Source organism: Euleptes europaea, chromosome 1 (assembly GCF_029931775.1).
Source record: "Euleptes europaea isolate rEulEur1 chromosome 1, rEulEur1.hap1, whole genome shotgun sequence".
In the NCBI taxonomy this organism is placed as follows: Eukaryota; Metazoa; Chordata; class Lepidosauria; order Squamata; family Sphaerodactylidae; genus Euleptes; species Euleptes europaea.
The window spans coordinates 7,383,220-7,409,168 of NC_079312.1; the positions used below are offsets into that span (position 1 = coordinate 7,383,220).

At 45.2% G+C, this 25,949-nt stretch overlaps 1 protein-coding gene and 1 pseudogene across 1 annotated transcript; both read right to left on the reverse strand.

Moving 5' to 3' along the window:
* Nucleotides 1-4,184: 4,184 nt before the first annotated feature.
* LOC130478777 (zinc finger protein 501-like) lies at nucleotides 4,185-8,414 on the reverse strand (annotated as a pseudogene).
* A 3,692-nt stretch (nucleotides 8,415-12,106) lies between these two features.
* LOC130478867 (zinc finger protein 485-like) lies at nucleotides 12,107-19,788 on the reverse strand. The gene is made up of 5 exons (XM_056851147.1): nucleotides 19,474-19,788; nucleotides 18,850-18,961; nucleotides 17,277-17,359; nucleotides 16,771-16,897; nucleotides 12,107-13,192 (listed from the first exon to the last, which is right to left on the reverse strand). Exons 1-5 carry the CDS (start codon nucleotides 19,786-19,788, stop codon nucleotides 12,132-12,134), a joined length of 1,698 nt encoding a protein of 565 aa, XP_056707125.1. The 3' UTR covers nucleotides 12,107-12,131.
* Nucleotides 19,789-25,949: the final 6,161 nt, after the last annotated feature.

Here is a 25,949-nt window from a genome sequence, read left to right on the forward strand (position 1 = left end):
CTCCAGACTAACAAAGACTACAGTCCACAATAGCCATGCAGATTAGCTTTGGATTTCACCCATTAACAGGATACAATGGTTCCATATTAACATACCACACCCTCATTAGCACATTATCTTGATACTTACAGGACAATGATTAGCACATTACCTTTGATACTTTTTGCAGGACAATGATTCAGCTCAACCCCCCCCCCCTTTCTGACTATATATTACTCTTCCTACACACTTGATACTTGACACTGTCCTTCAGTGTTACTCCTCTGAAGATGCCTGCCACAGCTGCTGGCGAAATGTCAGGAAAGAAAATACCAAGACCACGGTCACACAGCCCGGATAACCTACAAGAACCAATGCTAATAACTCAGTTGTATATTTAGGACATCAGATTGGTGGTGGAAAAATTTCACCACAGGCGGTAAAGGTCAAGGCCGTTGTTAATTGGCCAGCTCCAGTTACCAAGAAGCAGGTAATAAGTTGTTTGGGAGCATGTGGATTTTATAGAAGATTCATCCCTAATTTTCACATCATGCCGCGCCTCTTACCAATTTGTGTAAAAAAAAAATGCATCGGCGAGAGTACCCTGGACAGCTGAGTGTCAGAAAGCCTTTGAAATACTTAAGGAAAGATTTGCTCAGGCTCCTATACTTAAACCACCTGATTATTCCCAAAAATATATTGTACAGACCGATGCCAGCCGCTATGGACTGGGAGTGGTCCTGTTGCAAAAGGGGGATGATAAGTGCCTCCACCCGGTGGTATGCTTGAGTCATAAACTGCTTCCTAGAGAGCAAAGGTACAATGTTATCGAACAGGAAGCGCTGGGAGTGGTCTGGGGTCTAAACAAACTGAAGACCTACCTAAGAGGTGTACATTTTCAGCTGGAAACCGATCATAGCCCACTTGTCTTCATTCATAGAATGAAAGACTCGAATGATAGAATCCTAAGATGGGCTCTGTCTCTTCAAGATCTGTCATTCAACATTGTTCGTATTAGAGGAAAGGAAAATGTTTTGGCTGATTCCCTTTCAAGATGTTTGCAGAAGTGGAGTGAGGGCAGGAACAGGGGTCAGTTTGGGTTCATATCTTGGATTGGACACATTTTACAATGATTTGATTTTAAGAAATTAAATATTATTTATAATATTTTATTATTAGAGCTGAAAATGTTACAGGCAGATCCTAATATAGGTTTGTTTTGCAGAAAGTGAGATGGGGTACCACTCTCTCTCTGCCAGGGAGGGTGTAAGGAAGACGCCATTGAGCAACTCGGCCTTGAGAGTTTCACCCCCCAGGGAATCACAGCTGGGATAGTTTTGAGAACAGGTGAACTAATGAGGAGGCAGGAAGCCAAGGTCAGCTGTTAAGTGAAAAAGGGAGGTTGCTCCAGAGGGAGGGGTTTGATTTAGGATTCTTGGTTTGTACTACAGTGACTGGTAGTGAGAATGAATAAGACCAGCTCTGCTTTGTAAGTAGCGTAGCTCTCTAGTTGCTTTGAGTTTGTTATTTTCCTTTTTAAATTGCCTGTAACAGTGTGAGAGTTTATTTTCTTTTCTGCTCTCACTGAAACCAATAAACTTTGTTAAATCACTTAAGCAAAAGTGTGAGGCTCGTCCCTGCTTGGCTCTTCCCTGCCCAGAACGAACCTGCAGGCTGGAGGAGAAAAGCCTGAGTATTGGGAAATTACAGGCCCAAAATAAAGGAGGTCTAGGTCTCTCTCGCTTCTCACGTTGAGGAGAGACTAGAACCTTACAATAAGAACAAAAAACATTTAGAGAACTGAAACTGAAAAATAACCTAAGGCTGCCTAATGGCATTTCTGTGAGTGATTTTGCCATGAAGTCATAGCTGACTTATGGTGAACCCATAGGGTTTTCAAGGCAAGAGAAGTTTGGAGGTGGTTTGCCATTGCCTGCCTCCGGGTGGGCTGAGTTTGCAGAGAACTGTGATTGGCACAAGGTCGCCCAGCAGGCTTCATGTGGAGGAATGGGGAATCAAATCCAGTTCTCCAGATTAGGGTCCTCCGTTCTTAACCACTACACCATACTGGCTCTCAAAGGGAAAGAGAATCTCTCTTTTTTCCCCTCATGCAAGGAACTGAAATGAAATAAATAAATAAAGTGTATGTGAAGTAAATAAATAATATGTGTACCTAGTGATGTGGGGCAGGTGAAGGTTGGATGCTAGGTCGGTTGGTGGGCGGATGAGAAGGAAGCAGGTAAAGGTGAGGATATGGGGGCTCCCAGGAGGACAGGAAAAGGAAATAGTATGAGGAAAGGGATATAGGAGAAACTAAGGTGCCCCTCGCAAGCCCTTGATGGTTCCCCACTGTACAATCGGGCTCAGCCCAGTGGCCAACACTGCACAACTCAGGCAGACTTTTTCCAGAGAGGATAACAGGGGGCGGGGGGAGTGAAAAAGAGAAAACTGAAGACCAGGGAGGAGTAATACAGGGAGGTTGGCAGATGAGTGGAAAGGTGAGAAGGAAGCAGAAAAAGGGAAGAGGCTGTGGGGTCTTTTAGGAAGTCTTTGTGGGTCTCCTCTCTATATGTCAAAACATACCCTACACTATGCCCTAAGAATTGCATTGAGTATGCAGAGAACATTCTGGATTGGCATGTAGGACATTTTCTGTGTGTAGGCTGTGCTTTCTCCTTCCATGGAAGACACTTTGTTCTGGTATCTGTGGCCTGATTGTGGATGAGGGGAGGAGGTGATCCTGCTTGCCCTGCCAACCCCCCACATCCATGGGAGGATGTTGGGTTTCATGGATTGTGGATCCAGTTCTTCCTAGCCACAACTGCTTCTTGACATGTCATTTTGAGGGTACAACTGGAAAGCAAATGCTGTGGCGATATCTGGGAAGCTTAAGGACAGCACGTCCCATATAAACCTACCTGAACACTCCAGCCATCCTTGGAGGCCCTGTTTTGGGTGCCCTTACCTTTACTCTGACCTATCAGAGCCTGTTATGTGTAGTGGTTAGAGTGTCTGACTAGGACCTAAGAATCCTAGGTTCAAACCCTAATCTGCCCTAGATGGTTGCTAGCTGATGTTGAGAGCATATGCTTTCAGCCTAAAGTAGCTCACAGGGTGGTTGTTGTGGTGGTGAAATGAGACCTCAGAGAACAATACAATTAGTTAGAATGGATACTAGTCATGCTGCATACCTATTCTCTCTAGTATCAGAGGAGCATGCCTATTATTTTGGGTGCGGTGGAACACAGGCAGGATGCTGCTGCTGCAGTCGTCTTGTTTGTGGCTTCCTAAAGGCACCTGGTTGGCCACTGTGTTAACAGACTGCTGGACTTGATGGGCCTTGGTCTGATCCAGCAGGGCCTTTCTTATGTTCTTAATACAAGCCTCACTGTTTCATCTTGAGGGAGAAAGGCAACATAAAGCGGAGGGGCGGGGAGGGTGTATCAGAGAGGTGGTCCCACAGAAACAAGGGGTTTAGTGGTGATGGTGGAAAGTGCCGTCAAGTCACAGTTGACTTATGGAAACCCCATAGGGTTTTTAAGGCAACAGACATTAGGAGGTGGTTTGCCATTGCCTGCTTCTGCATGGGCTGAGAGAGTTCGGATAGAATTGGGACTGGCCAAAGGTCACCCAGCAGGCTGCATGTGGAGGAGTGGGGAATCAAACCAAGTTCTCCAGATTAGAGTTCACAGTTCCCAACCACTAAACCAGGGTTGCTCTCTACAAGGGGTTTAACATGTGGTAAAAGCGAAGGACAAATGAATTCCATTTTATAATAAAATATATTCCATTTATTTTAGCTAAGAATAAAAAATGCTTTAACGAACTCCACTTCAACATTTGTACTTTATAAGCCTGATTTGGCTCAAAAGCTCTAGACGCTGAACGACCACTACTGTGGCTTCCCCTTCTTCTAATTCATTTAACAAGATTCATGGTTGGTCCCCTGAGTGAACTTCATAATACCTGGTAAGGCCAGGCTTGTGCCTGAAGATCTTGCCACACTGAAAGTATTTGTATGGGAATTCTACTGTGAACTCTTGGTTATGAAACAAGGCAACTTTTTAGGCATAAATTTTCCAACACACTTTCAGCATTTATATCATTTCTTCCCAGTGTGGCCTCATTGATGGGTAGTAAGCTGGAAACTCCAAGCAAAACTCTTTCCACATTGCAAGCATTTATACAGTATCTCCCATGTGGATTTATCGATGTGAAGTAAGATTTGAACCCTGAGCAAAGCTCTCACCACACTCCAGACATTTATATGGTTTCTCCCCATTGTGGATTTGTCAATGTGAAGTAAGATTTGAACTCTGAGCAAAGCTCTTACTACACTCCAGACGTGTATATGGTTTCTACCCAGTGTGGATTCGCCGATGTGAATTAAACTGTGTGCTCCAAGCAAAACTCTTTCCACACTGCAAGCATTTATACGGCATCTCCCCTGTGTGAATACGTCGATGGTCAATAAGGTTACGATTAGTAGAAAAGCTCTTTCCACATTCCAAGCATTTATATGGTTTCTCCCCAGTGTGGATTCGGCGATGTGAAATAAGGTTATGATTATGAGAAAAGCTCTTTCCACACTCCAAGCATTTATATGGTTTCTCCCCAGTGTGGATTCGTCGATGTGAAGTAAGCCTTGAACTCTGAGCAAAACTCTTTCCACACTCCAAGCATTTATATGGTTTCTCCCCAGTATGGATTCGTCGGTGCGAAATAAGCTGTGAGCGACAAACAAAGCTCTTTCCGCACTCCAAGCATTTATGGGGTTTCTCCCCTGTGTGGATTCGTCGATGGACTGTGAGCGATGAATTCTGAACAAAGTTCTTTCCACACTCCCAGCATTTATAAGGTTTCTCCCCTGTATGAATTCTTTGGTGTTCCAGAAGATATCTCTTAGGAAAAGCCTTTCCACACTCTGAACATATATATGATTTTTCCCCTGCGTGAGTTCTCCAGTGTGTATCAAACACTGATTTACTAATAAATGTTTTTCCACACACAGGGCAATTGATCTTTAGTAGGTTTCGGGGGATGTCCTGGGATTCAACACCCTGAGAAACAGGGGATTCGTTCCTGCTTTTCCTTTTTGTTCCAGTGTTTCTTTTCTGTTGTTTCCCTTCCAATGGCAGCTGTTGTGATTGTCCCTTGGACTTGCCCTGGGTATCATCAGCCTCTGGTATAAACAGAAAAAAGTACTGAGATTTTAAAGCAAAATTGGACTCAAGGAAAGAAGCCCATTAACTGCTGACAACTGTTCTCTGGATGTTTTTTTGAAGAATCTCAGTGGCTGTTTTACCCTCATTTATGCTCCTGGCTTGTTTATATTTTAATATTGATAATTTATGTAGTCCTTAAGGTTTTATTAGTAAGAGCCCCGTGGGGCAGAGTGTTAAGCTGCAGTACTGCAGTCAAAAGATTTTTATAGGATAGGGTAGGGGGTGCTGGGGTTGAGTTTGTGGAACCCAGGGGGCGGCGGCCTGAAAGGTTTGGGAACCGCTGCTCTAGACAAACTGCAAACTAACAAGTCACAGGGACCAGACAGTATTCATCCTAGAGTTCTTCAAGAACTCAAATGGGAAATTGCTGAACTCCTAACAAAGATATGTAATATGTCCCTTCGATCAGCCTCTGTACCAGAGGACTGGAGAATGGCCAATGTAACACCCATTTATAAAAAAAGGTTCCAGGGGGGACCCAGGAAATTACAGGCCAGTTAGCTTAACGTCTGTTACAGGTAAATTGATGGAAAGCATTATTAAAGATAGAATTGTCAAGCATATAGAAGGGCAAGGCCTGCTGAGTAAAACCCAACATGGCTTCTGTAAAGGTAGGTCCTGTCTCACTAACCTATTTGAGTTTTTTGAAAGCGTCAATAAGCATGTGGACAGGAATGAGCCTGTGGGCATGGTGTATTTGGATTTCCAAAAGGCTTTTGACAAAGTCCCCCATCAAAGACTGCTAAGCAAACTTCATAGTCATGGGATAAGAGGACAAGTCCTCTTATGGATTGAGAGCTGGCTGAAAAATAGGAAGCAGAGAGTAGAAATCAATGTTCAGTTCTCCCAATGGAGGGATGTGAGCTGTGGGGTCCCTCAGGGATCTGTGTTGAGACCGGTGCTTTTCAACCTTCAATCAGTGACCTGGAGTTGGGGTTGAACAGTGATGTAGCCAAGTTTGCAGATTACACCAAATAGTTTAGGGTGGTTAAAACAAAATCGCACTGTGAAGAGCTCCAAAAGGATCTCTACAAACTGGAAGAATGGACATTAAAATGGCAAATGAGATTCATTTGCAAGTGTAAAGTGATTCATATTTGGGGGGGAAATCCCAACACGTATACACTGATGGGATCTGTGCTGGCAGCAACAGACCAAGAAAGGGATCTTGGGGTGGTAGTGGATCACTCGAAGATGTCAACCCAGTGTGCGGCTGCTGTAAAAAAGGCAAATTCTATGAAGGCCATAATTAGGCGAGGAATAGAGTATTAAACTGCTGATATCATACTGCCCTTGTACAAATCTATGGTGAGACCAAACTTGGAACACTGTACAGTTCTGGTCATCACACCTAAAAAAGGATATTACAGAACTTGAGAAGGCGCAGAAAAGAGCAACCAAAGTGATTAGGGGACCAAAACAACTGCCCTATGATGAGTGATTAAAATGCTTAGAGCTGTTTAGCTTGGAAAGAAGGTGGCTAAGAGGAGATGTGATAGAGATCTATAAAATTATGCATGGTTTGGAGAGAGTGGACAGGGAGAAGCTTTTCTCCCTCTCTCATAATACTAAAACGCAGGGTCATCTGCTGAAGCTGGTGAGAGATTCAAAACTGATAAAAAGAAGTATTTTTTCACACAACGCATAGTTAAATTGTGGAACTCCCTGCCCCAAGATGTGGTGATGGCTGCCAACTTGGAAGGCTTTAAGAGGGGAGTGGACATGTTCATGGAGCAGAGGGCTATTCATGGCTACTAGTAAAATGGATACTAGTCATGATGCATACCTATTCTTTCCAGGATCAGAGGAGCATGCCTATAAGATTAGGTACTGTGGAACACAGGCAGGATGGTGCTGCTACAGTTGTCTTGTTTGTGGCCTTCCTAGAGGCACCACTGTGTGAACAGACTGCTGCACTCGTTGGGCCTTGATCTGATCCAGCATGGCTTTTCTTGTGTTCTTAAATTAAGCCTGCATTTTTTCTCTATTCTAACCTATCACATTTTAGAAAGCTTTCCTAGCTTTTTTCAGCTGTTTCTTCTTCAGAAATCTCTCTGTTCTCCAGAGGCTGAAGGTTAGCCAAAAATACCCCAGGAAAAAGTCCATACAACACAAATATGCACCTACCTGCTGATATCTCTCTTTCTTCTGGGTCTAAGAAAAATGAACTTCTGTTTCCTTGCAGCATGGAAATGGAATCAGATGTGGGTACCAGATGTCCTTCTTTGGGGGAAAGAAACAGACCAGTCACTTCATGGTAGGCAAGGGGGCTATTGTGTGGAGAGATTTCTGCCTGCAGCTTCTGTGAATTAAGGCAAAAGGGATGTTACCCAGAGAGGCCACATTCTGACAACTGTCCTCCATTTCTTCCTTTGGAAGTCTTCTTTGGTCTCTTTATTGTATGAGTATGTGTGTGTTGGGGGGAGAATGTCCCTATATTGGCTGACGATCATAGCTCAAATTGCCCATTCAGATGTGGAGAGGCATTATCAAACAAATGTTTTAACCCAGAAGCTGACTATAGTTTTCAAGCACACTGAAAAAAAGGCATCCAGTCGGAATGACACCCCTTTTGATCTTACCTGGAAAAGTAGCTCCAGGGTCATGCTCCTGCGTGATCTCCTCCTGCACATGAAACAGAATTGAGGATCTCACAAAGGGGGAATGATGAGAAAAGGAACAGGAAATCGGCTGGTGGGATGTCTAAAAAAGTTGGGGCAACTCGTAAGGATTTTGAGGGCATCTTTGATCATAGCCTGCACCCGACATACTACCTGGATGAATCCCTCTCACCTGCTGGTTCTGATGCTCATCCTCTGCCTGGCTCAGGAGGAAGCCTTCTGCCAGGGCCACCGCCTGGGAACTGGTCTCTGGCCCACATTTCTTGACCCAGCTCTGCATCTCTGGGGGCAGGACGGCCAGGAACTGCTCCAGGATCACCAGGTCCAGCATCTCCTTCTTGCTGAGCCTTTCCGGCTTCAGCCACTGGTGGCAAAGACGGTGGAGTCGGCTGCAGACCTCTCGAGGCCCCTGGGCATCCTCATAGCAGAAGTGCCTGAATTGCTGGAGATGCACATCTGGAGAGAGGACGTTGTCTGCCAGGCTCTTCTGCACGGTTCCTTCCCGCGGCTCCCTTCCGCTTCCAGCCTCCTCGGTGGCATCGAGGCCTTTTCTTGATTCAGGGACAGCTGAGTCCGGCTCTCCCCTCATCCTCCCCTTTCTCTCCAAAGAGCTTCCTCTGTTATCAAAATCTTCTGTAAAGGCAGTGCTGGATCTAGGACCTCCTGTAGAGGCAAGGCTGTTAAATTAAGGAGATTTTTTACAAGGGAAATATTATCTCATTATTGCTTGTGTGTGTGTGTGTGTTTGGGGGGGGGGAATCCTCTGCAACTACCCTGTTGCTGCCTTTCCTCCCCTTCAGCAAATTACACTTGCAACTCACCCCCTACGGCTTAACTTTTCCCAGGGAATCAGTCACAACAGGAAGTGACTAAATCAAGTCACATGGCCTTCTTTCTTGAGCCCTCTCTAGGAATGGTGACTCCTTCCATTTAACCCTTTTTTTAATTTATAATTTTTTAAATTATTTTTATAATAAGAAAAAACAAAACTAATTATAAAAAACAAAGAAAACAATAACATAAACAATACAAAAAGAGCACTTATACATCATTCAAAATTACCCCATACCATTTAACCCTTGAAAGGAATCTCTCCAGGAAACGAAAAGGACCTGTTCCTTGCTCCCCCCTCCACGAGAATGCATGCTGAAGTCTTTAGTACCGCACGGGTCATGTTAGTTTCATTACTCTGGAGTAACTGCAAACTGTGGGGAAGCAAAGGGAGGGCTCTACACCCATCTCTATTTCTGGTTATACTTACTCTTGCCTCTAAGGATTGCTGTGGCACAGAAGGGGGGTGGCTAAGTCCTTTTCTTCCCTGCCCACATCTTTTTTTTAATCCTCAGGAAGATGAAAGGCTTTTATCTTTACCATTGGTTTCCTTTCTGAATTTGAAGCACATGCAGCTTGTATATTTTTCAACAGAAACTTACAACTCCCAGGAGTTACCAGATAGTAGGTATAGAAAACCAGGTATTCTGTAACCATGCAGAGGTGTAGTAGTCCTCTGTGTGTTAGTAATGCAAGCTGAGGTTCCAGGAACTAGCAGGAAAAGCTGAGGTAAGTCTACAAAGGACTATTGTTTTTATAATTTCAAGCTGTCTTGCACCCATCTGTCAGAGAGAAATGCCAAGCTAAAAACCAGCGACCAGAAAGTTCTAGTTTGTGCTTGATTTTGGTTCTTTTGAAGCTGCCTTATTCTGAATCAGACCCTTGGTCCATCGAGACCAGTACTGCCTACTCAGACTGGCAGCTGCTCTCCAGGGTCTCAGGCTGAGGTCTTTCACATAAACTACTGCCTGGCCCTTTTAACTGGAAATGCTGGGGAATGAACCTGGAACCTTCTGCATGCCAAGCAGATGCTGTACCACTGAGCCACAGCCTCTCTTTTCTTAGTCTCTCCAACAGCTGTAGCCTTGCTCTGCCTTTTTAGTGTTCTTATATGATGAATGTTCTCTAGCTTACATATTCTCCCCCTCCTTTAAATATCTCAGCTGTGACTGAACTGCTCATTCCACAGGCCTAGCCATTCACCCACACAGAGATCGAACACCTGGCTAAGCTAGAGGAATAGCAACCATTCATGCTTGTGCATGCACCCACTCCATTTTTGGTGAATCAGACCAGTGAAAGGGAGAAAGGGATGCATGCAGTCTTAATCATGGCAGAAATTGGGGAGGGGGGGTTCCAACAAGTCACAGCTATGGCAACCCTGTAGGATTTTAAAGGCAAGAGATGAGCAGAGGTGGTTTGTCACTGCCTGCTTCTGTGTCACCCTGGGCATCTTTGGTGGTCTCCCATCCAAATACTAGCCATGGCCGACCCTGCTTAGCTTGACATCAGGCTAGCCTGGGCCATCCAGGAAGAAATCAGTGTAAAAGTGCAGGGAATCTATGGTTTTCCTAAAAGAAGGATCAAGACCCCTTGCCTGTGCATGGATCCCCCAGCTTCTCAGAGGCTCATAACCTAGTAGGCTGGGCAGGAGGTTGAGGAAGATCAGGATACACACCATTGAATGTAAGTAGTGAGGGTATCTATCAGGCAATGATTATAAGTAAACACTCTTGTTTGTTGAAAGCCTTACCATTTGGTGTTTAAGTTAAGGAACTCTCTGCCTAATAAGACCCGTGCCCTGCGGAACTTGGCCCAGTTACACAGGGCCTGCAAGACAGAGATGTTTCCGCTAGTCCTATGATTGAGGGCAGCGATGGTATCCATCTTCGGCTCATAGAGGATCACAGCTGTCGCAAGGCATTTATAGCTACTGAAAGTATTTACGTGAAGTTCATGGCATCTTTGCTCTGTAGTAGGGTCAGCAACCTTCTGGATCAGCTGAGAGTCTATTGGGATTGAAATCACTCACCCAGTGTATATTGACAGCAATCCAGGAGGACATTGCAGAGTTCTGCCCTGAAGCACAGCAGCTGCCTGAAAATAAACATGGATTATCTGAAGGTTATGGTGGCCCCATCACACTGTCCACAGCAGGTGATCTATCACTGAGCCACATCCCTTCTGCTGGTGGGATGGATACTATCCTGCTTTCACTTGAGACAGACAAGTGGAGCATAAATTCTCTAAGTAACCTGATGAATAATTTCCTAACATGGGGAAATCAGTGTATGACTGAGTAAGGTGATTAGTGAAGGCCAGGAGATTGACGATGGAAGGAAAAGGTGGAACAGTGAAACTTGTGGGCAGGAACAGAGAGAAGGGATGAGGGGAGCAGATTGGAAGTAGGGGAAGAGTCAGAAAAATATTGAAATAATTGGCTAAGCTGATCTCTTGGGCACATATATTTGATGCCAACCCAAAACAAATTTGTACACAGTAACTTTTATTTGAAATCATGCAAGATCATATGCAATGTTTTCTATGATTTAAAGTCATGCTGGATCCTATTGCACTTCCTGATAACACAGTTTAACAACAAACAGAGCAATCCTAACCAGGTCTACTCAGAATTCTACTCTAGTCTATTCATTGGGGTTTAACTCCCAGGAATGGAGAAAGAAAAAAAAAATGTACACAAGTTTGAAAGCAAACTGACAGGTTTTCACTAACACAGGAAAGAAAAAAGTCAACACTTTAGTAAAATAAAAGACTTCTGATAACAAGGAGAAAATGGGTTAGATATATAGCAGTCCAGTGAGAATTAAGAAACCAACAGAATTTATTCCACCATATATTTTCATCCTGGAATAAATTTTGGTTAGGCTCCAAAATGCCACTGGGCTGCTGCTTTATTTGCTACTACAGACTAACTTCACTACCTACCTGATTTAGATACATATTTCTAAAACAGAAGAACAGCTGTACAGGATCAGACCCATGGTCCATCCAGTCCAGCATCCTGTTTCACAAAGTAGACAGCCAGATTCCTCCCCCCAGAATGCCTAAAAGCCAAGCACAGAGATTTAGATAGTTACTGCCTCTGAACATGGAGGTTCCACTAGGCTCTTCAAAGGTTATTAGCCACAATGGCAATCCTTCATGCATTCTCCTAATCCCCATGTAAAGTCAATTAAACTCATGGCTATAATAATATTAAGGGCTGTCCAGAGTGCCAAGAAAGTGGAGAAAACATACTAGGAGAGAATGATTTGGCCAAAGAGAGGATGAATCTCGGAACTACAAGATTTTCACTTTCAAATCACACTATGAATGTGTAGAATCCCCTTCATAACATACGGAAAAGAGGTAAGTCACCCACATTTTATAACAAACTGAATTCGAATGGTTTGATCTGAGAACTGAATATGTCTTAACCAGAACCAATTTAACAGCAGTATAATTGGGGCCTGGTTTAGTACAAAAACTCCAGCCACTGAGTGAACATCTCTACGGCTTCCCCATCTTCTGGTTCCTTTGATGGGAAGCAAGGTTGCTCGCCTGTGTGGACTTCATGATGCCGGGTAAGGTCAGGTTTGCGGCTGAAGCTCTTGCCACACTGGAAGCATTTGTGCAGCTTCTCCCCTGTGTGGACTGTGTTATGCAAAACCAGAGAGTAATTCCGACTGAAGCCTTTTCCACACTCCAAGCACTTATATGGTTTCTCCCCTGTGTGGGTTCTTTGATGGTAAGTAAGGCACGAGTAGTTCCTGAAGCCCATTTCACACTCGGAGCATTTAAAAGGTTTCTCCCCTGTATGGATTCTTTGATGGGTAATAAGTCTTCTGCTGTAACTGAAACCCTTTCCACACTCGGAGCATTTATATGGTTTCTCCCCAGTGTGGACTGTCTGATGACACACAAAGTTTCCCTTCCGATTAAAGCTTTTGCCACATTCAGCGCATTTATATGGTCTCTCCCCTGTGTGGATTCTTTGATGGGAATTAAGGGTTGAACTTGCGGTAAAGCACTTTCCACACACCAAGCATTTATATGGTTTCTCCCCCTTGTGGATTCTTTCATGGGAAGTAAGTTGTCTGCTGTGACCAAAGCTTTTTCCACACTCGGAGCACTCATATGGTTTCTCCCCTGTGTGAATACTTCTGTGAAAAGTAAGGCTTATCTTCCGACTGTAGCTTTTTCCACAGTCTAAACATTTATGTGGTTTCTCTCCTGTGTGCACTCTTTGATGGGAAGTAAGTTGGTCCTTCTTTCTAAAGCTCTTTCCACACTCTGAACATTTATGCGGTTTGTCTGTGATATGAACATCTTGATGTCTCTTGTGGCTTGATTTCACGGAAAAGCACTTTCCACACTCCAGACATTTATATGGTTTCTCCTTAACCTGGTGTTCCTCCTTCCTTGGGCTGACAAGATGATTTCCAGCAAGGGCCTCTTCCCACACTGAATGCTCGTTTCTAGGCAATGAAACCATGTACTGTTCCTTGGAATTCTCTCTGCTTTGCCAATCGCTTGCTGCGAGGGAAAATAAAGGAGAAAATCATGTTAGGAATCTAAAACGTGAAACTGAGCATCCAATTAGGTATCATCCCCAGTTAATTCATCACCCATTTCTCTAACATTTGTCACTTCATTCTGAGGACTGTTTTGTCCTGTAAGAACCTACCTGTCCACTCAGTTCATCTTAGAATCATAGAGTTGGAAGGGGCCATACAGGCCATCTAGTCCAACCCTTGTTCAATGCAGGATCAGCCTGAAGCATCCCTGATGTGTCCATCCAGTCCTGCTTGAAGACTGCCAGAAAGGGAGAAAAAGCCCTGCTCAGGTGCTCCAGCCATCTGAGGCTAGACAGGTGGAATCCTGAAAAAGGGCATTCTTGGTCATGGCACCAAAAATTTGGAACTTCCTCTCCACAGAGATTTGTTTGTCTCCCTCTGTCATTGTCTTCTGCTGATGGGCAAAAACTTTTTTGTTTTGTTTGGCGTACCCCCCAGTAACTGTTATTGGTCTGCTCCCTTCTGGTGTTTTTATGTGTTTGTGTGTTCATATTTTTTTAAAAAATATTTTTTTAAAAAAACTATTTTATATATTTTTTTTATTTTAAATGCTGTTTTAATGTTGATATGTTTTAATGTTTGCTGCCTTGGGGACCCTATTTGGGTGGAAAGCAGGCACAGAAATGTTTTAAATGAATAAACCAGGGGTCCCCAACCTTTTTGAGCCTCCAGGCACATTTGGAATTCTGACACGGCATGGTGGGTGCAGCAACAAAATGGCTGCTGCAGGAGGCAGAACCAGCCATAAAATGATTGCTACAGCTTAACTTCAGGAACACAGTGCTGATCCTTGTGCTGTGGTGGTAGCTACCGCCAAAGCAACATTTTTAAAAATCTGCAGTCAATCAAATCTTCAATAGTCAATCAGAAGCCTTGCTGGGCAAAAGCCCTACCTGACCCCACCCACTCCCTAAAAACACTTGACAGGTGCCAGAAAAGGTCTTGGTGGTTGTCATGGTGCCCGCAGGCACCACGTTGGGGACCCTTGAAGTAAACAGATAAAAAACAATGTGCACCACCATGCAGTCCATACACATCGGAGAATGATCAGATAAACTGGTACAGAGACAGCACAGGCCCAGTGGAGAAACAACATAACAACATGGTCTGTCACGGTGAGCGCTGTCCATTCTGACTACCAATAGGTTTCTGGAGTCTCGGGCAGAGGTCTTTCACATCATCAAAGCTCCAGTCCTTTTAACTGGAGATAGTAGGTATTGAACCTGGGGCCTTCTGCATGCCAAACAGTTGTGGAGCAGGAGCCTGAAGCATAAAGCAGAAGGGAGGCTCTGCTGCAAAGGAATCTCCCTCTTAGACCTTACTACTTCCTAATGACACAATGTAGTGTGGCTACAAGAAAGGGACTCAAAGGAAGTGTTTCATTTTGAAGAAGAAGAGTTGGTTTTATATCTTGCTGTTCTCTACCTTAGGGAGTCTCAGAGCGGCTTACAATTGCCTCCTCCCCCACCCCACAACAAGCACCTTGTGAGGTAGATGAATCTGAGAGAGTTCAAAGAGAACTGTAACTGTCCCAAGGTCACCCAGCGGCTTCATGTGGAGGAGTGGGGAATCAAACTCGGTTCTCCAGATTAGAATAATAATTATTTTTTAGGATAATAACCTTAACAATTAAAATTTTTTAAAAGGCACCCTAATAGTGATTCCTTCATTTTAATTCTGATTAGCAGATTAGAGAGGGAATCGTTCTTAATCAAGGAGAGATTGGAGTGGGGAAACGAACCTGGTTCTCCAGATTAGAGTCTGCCACTCTTAACCACTACACCACGCTGGCTCTTGAGAATGTCCTTTCACTCCAAACCCATGGAAAGGAGAAGGAAGTGTAATATTTGTTGGTGCTGTGGAGAGCCAGAATGATGTAGTGGTTAAGAGTGGTGGACTCCAATCTGGAGAAACTGGTTCATTTCCCCACTCCTCCATATGAAGCCTGCTGGGCGACCTTGGGCCAGTCACAGTTCTCTCAGAACTCTCTCAGCCATCGCGGAGGCAGGCAGTGGCAAACCACCTCCGAAAATCTCTTGCCTTGAAAACCCTACAGGGTTGCCATAAATCAGCTGTGACTTGACAGCACTTTCCACCAACTTAGACAGTTACTGAAGATGTGGCCAAGCTATTGTTATGTTTATGCTTGGAAGTATGTTGGAAGATACCGTGGACTGCCAAAAACACAAATAAGTGGGTTATAGATCAAATCAAGTCTAAACTGTCTCTAGAAGCTAAAATAACTAAACTGAGGCTATGAGAAGACAAGAGTCACTGGAAAAAAACAATAATGATAGGAAAAGTTGAAGGCAGCAGGAAAAGAGGAAGACCCAATATGAAATAACTGCAGAGTTCTACACCTGGGTAACAAAAATGAGGAACATGTACTGAATGGGGGATTCACTTTTGGGTAGCAGTATGTGTGAACAAGTTCTTGGGGTATGCATGCACCATAAGTTAAATATGAGCAGCCAGTGTGTTGCAGCAACAAAAAATGCTAATGTAATCTGGGGATGTATCAACAGAGGCATAACATCCAAATCACAAGATGTCATAGGCCTGCCGTACACTGCCTTGGTCAGGCTGGACCTGGAGTACTATGTGCAGCTCTGGAGGCCTCACTTCAATAAGGATGTGGACAGAATGGAGAGGGTGCAGAGGTGAGTGATGAGGATGATCAAGGGTCTGGAGACTAAGCCCTATGAGGAAAGGCTGAGGGAGTTGGGAATGTTTAGTCAGTCTGGAGGAGTTTGAGGGGGAGATGTTTGGTCTCTTTAAGAATTTGAAAGGCTGTCACTTAGAGGAGAGCAGGGAACTGTTCCTGTTGGCAGCATAGGATAGGACCCGCAATAACAGATATAAATTACGGGCAGAAAGGCACTAGCTTGACATCAGGGATTTTTTTTTACAGTGTTGTTCAACAGTGGAATTGGCTACCTAGGGAGGTGGTGAGCTCCCCCTCTCTGGCAGTCTTCAAGCAGTGGCTGGACAAGCACTTGTCGGGGATGCTCTAGGCTGAGCCTGCATTGAGCAAGTGGTTGAACTAGATGGCCTTTATGTCCCCTTCCAACTCTGATTCTGTGAAATGGATTGACTCAATCAAGGAAGCCACAGCCCTCAGTTTGCAAGACTTGAGCAAGGCTGTTAACGACAGGCTGTTTTGGAGGACATTAATTTATAGGGTTGCCATAAGTCAGAAGTGACTTGATAGCACTTAACACACACACACATCCAAATGAGCATGGGCTAGCTATGGGTGGCCTCAGTGACCATCCCTATACTGCACTGATGCCTGCTTTCAAAAACTATCAACCAAAGGAAAGAGGGGATTGGATCCACCTGTGGATGGATTTCCCTCTGAAGAGTGTGACTTTCTTGCCTCTGCCCTCCCACTCTGTGCTCCAGAATGCTGCTCTCCCCCAGAGCAACATTTTGTGGGGCATCATGCGAGGGGGTAGGGGAGAAAGTTGTGCCCCACGGGCAGAAAGCCTTCCATCCTCAGAAATGCTCTGGTGGTTCCAAGCCAGGAAGCCATACCCAGAGAGGCCAGATTCCTGCAGTTCTCCTCTGTGACTTCCTGGTACAGAGCTCTTTGGCCTGGATCCAGCAGAGCCCACTCCTCCTCTGAGAAATCCACAGCCACGTCCTCAAAGGTCACCACATCCTGAAAATTACAAAAAAGGAAACATTTTGAACACACACAAAGCTACCTTATACTGAATCAAACCCTTGGTCCGTCGAGGTTGGTCTTGTCGACCCAGACTGGCAGCAGCTCTTCAGGGTCTCAGGTGGAGGTCTTTTGCATCACCTACAATCTGATCCCTTTAACTGGATATGTCAGGGATAGAACTTGGGACCTTCTGCATGCAAAGCACAAGCTCTTCCACTCAGCCACAGCCCCTCCTTGTAGGTCGTGGCATTCAAGGCCTTCCTAATAGTCATCTTGGAGAGAAGCCTAAGGGAATAGACAGATTCTTTCAGGTCAAGCAGGTGCTGCATGGGAAAGGGGTACTCAGCCATCTTTCCCACAGTTCTTCTCCTACCTGATCTGGCTGCACAGAAGCTCCTTCCATTCCACTGCAAAGAAGAGAAGGTCCAGAATAAATCATTGGAGTTATTCCCTCATCTGGAAGGGAGACAAAGCAGAGGAGAATGTGAGTTATTAAGCTAGCTGCCTGGCCCAATGGAAGACTCTAGTTCTTAAAAGCCCTGAGCCGCCTGGAACCGGCATACTCCAGGGCAAGCTCACTCTTTTCTGTACCTTCCTAAGTCATCAAGGTCATCCGGTGAAGACCCCAACCATGTACTGTGGCTAGGAAAAAATCAACACAAACTAGCAGCCACGGATACTTTAACAGCAGGAAGAAGCAGAACAGCCAACTACCTTAGTCCAAGCAGGAGATCAAAAGCCTTATTTTATTTATTTATTTATTTATTTATTTTCTATTCCCCCCCTTTCCCAGACAGGGCTGGGCTCAGGGCAGCTAACAACAGTACAATAAAACATCAGCATAAAAATATATCGTATAATAATTAATATTTATAATAATAACAACCTTAACAATTAAAAATGGCGCCCTAGTAGTGATACCCTCACTTTAATCCTGATTAGCAGGTCAGAGAGGGAATCATCCTTAATCAAGGAAAAATTGGTCCTGGAAAAGAGATAATGAGACAATAGTCTTCAACAGTGAGGACTCTGTGGCTGTGAATGAAAGCAAAAAAGAGAAACACAATCCTCCCTGGAAGAAGGGCATGCCGGAAGTAAGGAGCCAGCACAGAAAAGGACTGCTTTCTCTTCACAGCTGAGGTGGTCATATGATGCACAACAAGACCTAAGAGGATTAACGCTCTGTTGGAAGCAAACTTCTGGTGATCCCTGGCCCCAAAACTACCAGCTGTCCTCAACCAGAGCTGGGGCTTTTTTGGCCATGGCCCCAGCCTGGTGGAACTCTCTGTCTAATGAGACCCTATGAGATTTAGCCCAATTCTGCGGAGCCAGTAAAACAGAGATGTTCCGCCAGGCTAATGGCTGAGGGTAGCGACAGTGTTATATCATTCCAGAGCCTGGCCTCCTGTCCCCTTCTTTCTGCTCCCTTTTAACCCACTTTCCCGCCATTTTTCCTGAGTGTGTTTTCCTACTTGTTTGTCCGTCTCTATCCCCTCCCCCCCCATAGGCTGAATGATATCAAGAAAGGCACAAAGGCAGAGTTGCCTTCTGTAACATCCTCCCTAGGATGGAGTAGTCTGGGTGCCATCTGTAGAGGATCTAGTAATTAGTATGCTTAGGTTGTTTTTAGATTGTTTCAACTGTACTTATACTATGAATTTTGATATGTCATTAGCCTGAGCCCGGTTCATCAGGGGAGGGTACTAGCTATAACAATAATGTGACCCATATAGAATGAGTCTGCCTGCTTGTTCCTCTATGTACCTCTTCAGTTGCATTGGGCTGTGATATGCAGGTCTTTAAGGGGCTCAGTCGCTACAAATTAAAGATCTGGTTTGAACCCCATAGCTGGAGACTATAGGGCCTCCAACATACAGGCTCAAGGGGGCCGAGCCCACAGGCTCCGAGCACACTTGTGACTCGAAATGCAACCCATTCATTCTTACCCACTGAAGAAGCCTCCCGGGCAATTCCCTCGAGAACAGGGCTCAGTTGGGTGTCCCTTCCAGTTCTGTTTACCTTGGGGAAAGCAGCAGCCACTTCTGACAGCTCCTGCACCTGGAAACATAGAAAAGAATAACAGGCAGGAATGGAGAGAAGGATTAGGAAAGGAACAGGGAAGATAATAATCACAATGGTTTGGATGTCTCCTCTGGGGAGCACTGTCTGGGGAGTCAAGAATAAGTTGGACTATTTTGGGTGTGTGGGGGGGTAAGCATATCCGTTCATGGACATGAGGAAGTTGGCTTACACTGAATTACACCATTGGCCCTCAGTGTCTGTATTCGTTACTCAGACTGGCAGCAGATCTCCAGGGTCTCACGTCTTTGACATCACCCATGCCAGGGACTGAACTTGGGACCCTCTGCATGCTAAACAGAGGCTCTACCACCAAGCCACACCCCACCCTCATATTCTCCAGTATTCTGTGTATACTCAAACCCATTTGGAGTTCCCAGGATGACATATTTCACCTGCTTTTCCTGCTTGATGTTCTCCACCTGACTCAAGAGGAAGCCTTCTGCCAGGGCTACCGCCTGGGAACTGGTCTCCGGCCCACATTCCCTGACCCAGCTCTCCATCTCCAGGGGCAGGATGGCCAGAAACTGCTCCAGGATCACCATGTCCAGCATTTGCTTCTTGGTGTTCCTCTCTGGCTTCAGCCACCGACGACAAAGACCATGGAGTAGGCTGCAAACCTCGCGGGGTCCTTCAGCTTCCCAGTAGAGGAACTGCCTGAAGTGCTGGCGCTGCAATTCCGGCCCCCTGAAGTCCCCACCCAGGTTCTTCTTTACACATCTCTCCCAGAATTCCCTACTGTTTCCTGCCGTGCTGGCATCAGGAACTCTTCCTGATCCAGGCTCAGTTGAATCTTGCTCTTCCATGTCCGATCGGTGCTCCAGCAGTTTTCAGATGAAGCCAAAAAAAAAAATCTCCCGTGCTCAGCCAGTCACTTCCTTTCTTAAAGGCAGAAATGCCCCAGTGGGCCAGGTGTTCCTAGGTCCTGCAAAGCCAATACACTGTGTTACATGCTAATTATTACTTCTCAAGCCTGGCAGGCATTTTATAAGCCATGATGGATGAATTCAGCTAGCATCTGGGGCTTGTATCCAAAGGAAACACAGGACAAATGCTAAGATTTATGGAAAAGTAAGAAGGCCCTTGGGGGGGGGAGGCGCTACTTTCCCAGAGGGCCCCAATCTTCACCTGTTGGAGAACTACATGATGTGTCTGCTCCACTCCAACTTGTCTGTTGCCCTATAACTCCACCCCCCAAGACTGGTCCACAGACCAGAGAGAAACAGGAATCTGCCAGGTACAGCAGACAATCTTGTTTACCACAACATGTAGATCCCAATGTGGTCTGAATGGGTAGCTCTTGGAATTACTCAGAGAACTGGAGAAGAAAATTTTCTGTCCCTTTAATAGACACTTCATGTATGGATGTGGGCAGATGAAGCTTTCCAGGGCATGGAGATAAATAAAACCACATGGTAAATTACATCTCTGTTAAAGGAGAGAGATTCTAGTCTAGTAGCACCTTGGAGACCAACAAGATTTGGGGGGGGTATATACTTTCGGCAGTCGAATCTCTCATTAGAACATAAGATCATAAGAAAAGCCATGCTGGATCAGACCAAGGTCCATCAAGAGAGGGGCTGTGGCTCAGTGGTAGAGCATCCGCTTGGCATGCAGAAGGTCCCAGATTCATACCCCGGCACCGCCAGTAAAAGGGACTAGGCATGTAGGTGATGTGAAAGACCTCTGCCTGAGACCCTGGAGAACCGCTGCTGGTCTGAGTAGACAATACTGACTTTGACGGACCCAGGGTCTGATTCAGTATAAGGCAGCTTCATGTGTTCAAGTCCAGCAGTCTGTTCACACATAGTGGCCAACCAGGTGTCTCTAGGAAGCTCACAAACAAGACAACTGCAGCAGCACCATCCTGCTTGTGTTTCAAAGCACCTAATATAATAGGCATGCTCCTCTTATCCCTTTGTCAGACACAAGTGGGAATGGAGACACGCGAGCCCTTATATCATGATCTGCCTAAGTTCACAGAATCTGCATTGCTGTCAGATGGCCATCTAGCCTCTGCTTAAAAACCTCCAAAGGAGAGCCCACCACCTCCTGAGGAAACCTATTCTACTGAAGAACCGCTCTGTCAGGAAGTTCTTCCTAATGTTTAGCTGAAAACTCCTTTGATTTAATTTCACCCCATTGGTTCTTATTTGACTTTCTGGGGCAACAGAAGACAACTCCGCAACACTTGGTCGTCTCTGAGGTGTTACCGGACTCTAATCTTGCTCTTCTACAGCAAACCAACACAGCTACCCTCCTGAAACTGTCTCTATTAAACGGACAGGATTTTTGTTTTCCTCCAGGAAGTTGGCAACCCTATCAGCACTTCACCAAGGGAACAGAAATAAACAAATTTGATAACTTGCTGCAGTGTGGGATCCTGGCGCCAGCAAGCATTCCAACTCATTCAAATCTATGTGTGTGTGTAAAGTACCGTCAAGTCGCAGCCAACTTATGGCGACCCCTTTTGGGGTTTTCATGGCAAGAGACTAACAGGGGTTGTTTGCCAGTGCCTTCCTCTGCACAGCAAGCCTGGTATTCCCTGGTGGTCTCCCATCCAAATACTAACCAGGGCTGACCCTGCTTAGCTTCTGAGATCTGACGAGATCAGGCTAGCCTGGGCCATCCAGGTCAGGGCTATTCAAATCTATGCCAGAATAAAATATAATTTAAAAAGCCTGCCAGTTTGTTACCTAGTAGTTATGGAATTGTAACTCCTATTAGCCCTCCTCCCTACATGTGTTTATATATTTTATATTTACATATATGTTATATATATTAAAATATAATTGTATTTTAAACACCATTTTAATGTTTGAAATGTTTTAATGTTCACAGCCTTCAGGACCCTGAAATAGATGGAAAGGCAGCATCAAAATGTTTTACGAATACGAAGCCTTTATTGGCATTAGTTATACAACATCTATATAAACGTGATAAAAACAATTTAGAATCATCTCCATAAAATTGACACTAAAACAGGTTTAGATACATTAGAAGTTACTCACTTCACAGCCCTAAAATTACCTCATGAGTTGCACAAGCTTTCATGCACTTTAATTGCCCTCAGTAAAAATCTTGCCACCACATCAATTATTAGTGGATCTTGCGCGTTCATAAGGATGGAGGCCTTAGTGCTTACAGGTAGCCATTCTTTGTCTGGGAAGATTGGGTCTATTAATTGAAAACGACCTCTAGCATAAGGGGACAGTTGATTAAAACGTGGGAGTCCCACAAGGACATACCCTTTCTGCAAAAGGGAGTCAAAATGTTTTAAATAAATACGTTTTCTGTGAGTTTAATTTAGCATGGAAGTTGGCCCCGTATCTTGACTCAGCCAATCTGGCCACATGCATTCATGCCATGGTTACCTCAAGGCTAGACTACTGTAATGCACTGCTCACAGGTCTTCCCTTGAAGTCAGCTCGGAAACTCCAGTTGGTACAGAAATTAGGCAGCCTGATTATTAGCGGATGTGAGGCAGAACATGCATATCAGACCCATCCTGTATTTGCTAGATTGGCTATTAATCAGTTTACCAGGCTCAATTCAAGATACAGGTCAAACTTACAAAGCCCTATATGGCCTAGGACAGGGATGGGGAGCGTCAGACCGGGGGCCGTTTAAGGCCCGCGAAATCATTGGCCCTTTATGGGTCCTGGCAGATCTCTAGCTCAGAAGGATCTAAGATTGGTGATCCGCCCTCTCCCGCGGACAGGAATAGCCTCTATTCAAGGTGGATGTGAGTTTGTTATGCCGAGAAAATGAACCTTTTTTCCACCTTCCAGAAGAGTCCTTAGCTACGGAGCTGCTAGGACAGCCCAAGAAACGGTGTGAACCATTTCCCACCCAGGCCATGGAGAAAAGTATTCCCTCTGAACTACAAGAGGGCTGGGGGCGGAAGTGATGACAATGGAGGGGTTAAAGGGGGCAGGGCCAGAATGTGCAGGGAGGGGGCGAGGTTTTAGCCAGTGTGTCCTCATTTCATCCCTGCAGGCGGAAGTAGCAGGAGCCGGCTGTAGAATCTGGCCCCAACCATGTGGAGCAGGAGCAACTCTGGCATGTGGCTGGATGGCTATGCCTGGCTGGTGCAACAGACCATCCTGTGCCACCAGGTGGGCGAGTGCACCACTGGTTGGATGCCTGCCTGCTTGCCCACGTGGGGGGGGGGTCATCTGGGGCAGCTGCCTGCTTGGGGCTTGGTCAGCTAATTTTTAAGTTGATAATTTTGTATGGCCCACAAATGATGTTATAAATATCCAAATGGCCCTTGGTGGAAAAAAGGCTCCCCACTCCTGGCCTAGGACCTACAGAGTTAACAGGCTTAGAACTGTAGTGGGACATAACAGTCCAGAAGGGTGCCTTCATATGGCGGTGGGTACTGCATTGCCTTGTACCTCTTAACTGCTGTAGCGCTATGCCAACTGGGCAGTTTGCTGTTCACATCATCATTATTTCTGTATTCCTAGCCTGAATAGGATCCCTGGCCCAAAAGATGTCCGGCTGGCCTCAGTCAGGGCCAGGGCCTTTTTGGCTCTGGCCCAAGCCTGGTGGAACACTCACCCAAATGAGATCTGGGCCCTGCGGGACTTAAATCAACTCCGCATGGCCTGCAAAACAGAATTGTTCCACCAGGTGTATGGTTGAGGACAGCAAGGGTTTCTATCCTGCTGGCCCTCCCTTCTCTTCATTCCTCCTCTTCTTCCTATATTGCTGGGATGTTATAAACAAAGGGCATTGTTGATTTTAATTGGTTTTAGCTTAATTTATATATGGTATTGGTTTTAATTGCGCAACAACATTGTAAGCCAATCTTAGCCTGACTCCTTTGGACAGAGTAGAATAATACATTATAGTTGTTGTTGTTGCACTATTCATTGGCTGTCTTATACTGTATGACTTTTGTCTCCTTTGTGTGCTCTGAAATCCACCTCAAGTCTCAGTGAGAAAAGCAGGCTATAATTAAGCTAAATAAAAATAATAATCCTGCCTTTCATCAAAAGGAGGAACAGAGTAAATAAATAAATGTGCCTTTTTTAATCTACACTCTGGAATCCAATCATTTGTCCCCCCACGTGTTCGATTCCTGTTCCCACCCCCCTCCTCCAAATGCATATTATCTGTGCTGGGATGTCATAAAACGTGCGTTAAGAATGACAACTTGGACAGAAATATGGGAGATCTATTTAGCTATATGACAACGGTGGCCAAATAAGTATTGGCAATGCTATGGAAACAAGGTGACATTTCAGAGGTAGAAAGGTGGCAACAGAAATTGGATGAATTTGTAGTGATGGCTAGACTCACTAATCTAATGAAAGAGAAGACGACTGAAGAATTTCAACGAAAATGGGAAGGGTATTTGGATTATGTTAAACAAAAGGGACAGATTGTTAGAAACAAAATTTAAAATACAAAATAAATTTACCGGTTAGAACAGATGGAATTTATTATTTAGATTATAATGTTAATGCAGGAGATTTTTGAGATGTATGATGAATCCTTTCCTTTTATCCCTTAGAAGCTTCTTGATCAATTGATCTTGAGCAGCATATATCTAGTGTTGGAGGGATATAAGGATTGAAACAAATCTTGCCACTGACAATGTAGCCTTGGGGTCCCTATCGCTTAGTAAAAAAGGCATTATGTCAGTCACAGAGGCATTGGATTTGTATATTAAAAGGGGGGAAATATAGTGCGATCGAAGTTCCTCGTAAAAGCGGCCTTCCAAAAGGCTAATGAGTCAATAGAGCCAGAAGAGCAAGGGCGGATCCTATCTGAGTATGGTATATTCAGAATTCTGCCCTGCATTACCATAGAAGGGTTAGCATTCAATCTAGCCAAGCAAAAAGCTCTACAGAGACGAGGATGAATCAGACTCTCCGAAGGAGTATAAACTGTGTGTGAAGATAAATGTAATTGCATGTTTGTGATATTTTGAAAATTCTAACAAAACATTTATAAATAAGACTGCCAACCTACTGCAAAAAAAAAAGAAAACAAAGAATGACAACTGGGAAACAATGGGGAGTCAGGAACGCTGATTGACTTGGGAGGTCTCCCTTGCAATTCTGCAGAGGTGCAAATAAAACCAGGAGCGGCTCCCACACATCACGGGATGGAGGATGAGCGCTCTGAGTTTGGAAGTGACAGCCCTGGAAGCGGAACAAGTCCTTTAGTCAAAAAGGGCAAGAGTCCAGTAGCACCTTAAAGACTAACAAAAATATTAATATTTTTGTTAGTCTTTAAGGTGCTACTGGACTCTGGCCCTTTTTGACTACTGCAAACAGACTAACACGGCGACCCACTGTGAATTATCTTCACGGAAGTCCTTTAGGTCTGCAATGCCAGTCCCTAAGGCCATGGCTAGTATTTGGATGGGAGGATGCCCAGGGTGACACAGAAGCAGGCAGTGGCAAACCACCTCTGCTCATCTCTTGCCTTTAAAACCCTACAGGGTTGCCATAGCTGTGACTTGTTGGAACCCCCACCCCACCCGCACACTTTGCTTGATCCACTCCCCTCATCTCTCTCGATCCGTTCCTGGCTTTATCGGCCCCTCTGTGCTAATCCAATACGCCTCCATGGAGCCCATTCAAGCCAATGGGAGTTTCTGGTTCCCATTCTACCCAACGGGCCTTCCAGTGGTTCCCATCCCCGTCATTGCACCCCCTTGCCTTCCCCCAGTCCTCCTCGCGTGCAGGCGGATCCAAGCACAACCCCCCCCCCCGTCCCTGCCTTCCCCGCCCCCAAATCCCCCGTCTACCCCCTCTTCACCCAAAATGCGCCTCCAGCTCACCAGAGACCAGCTGCTGCACGTGAGAAAAAACAACAGAAGGGCTCCTTTCCCACGGGAGGGGGGCGGGGCAGGAAAGAGAGCGCCCTCCCCCCTTCAAAATAACTACTTCCGCCTTCAAATAACTACTTCCCCCTTCAGTTCCGGTTTCCTCCATGCCCCTCTAGG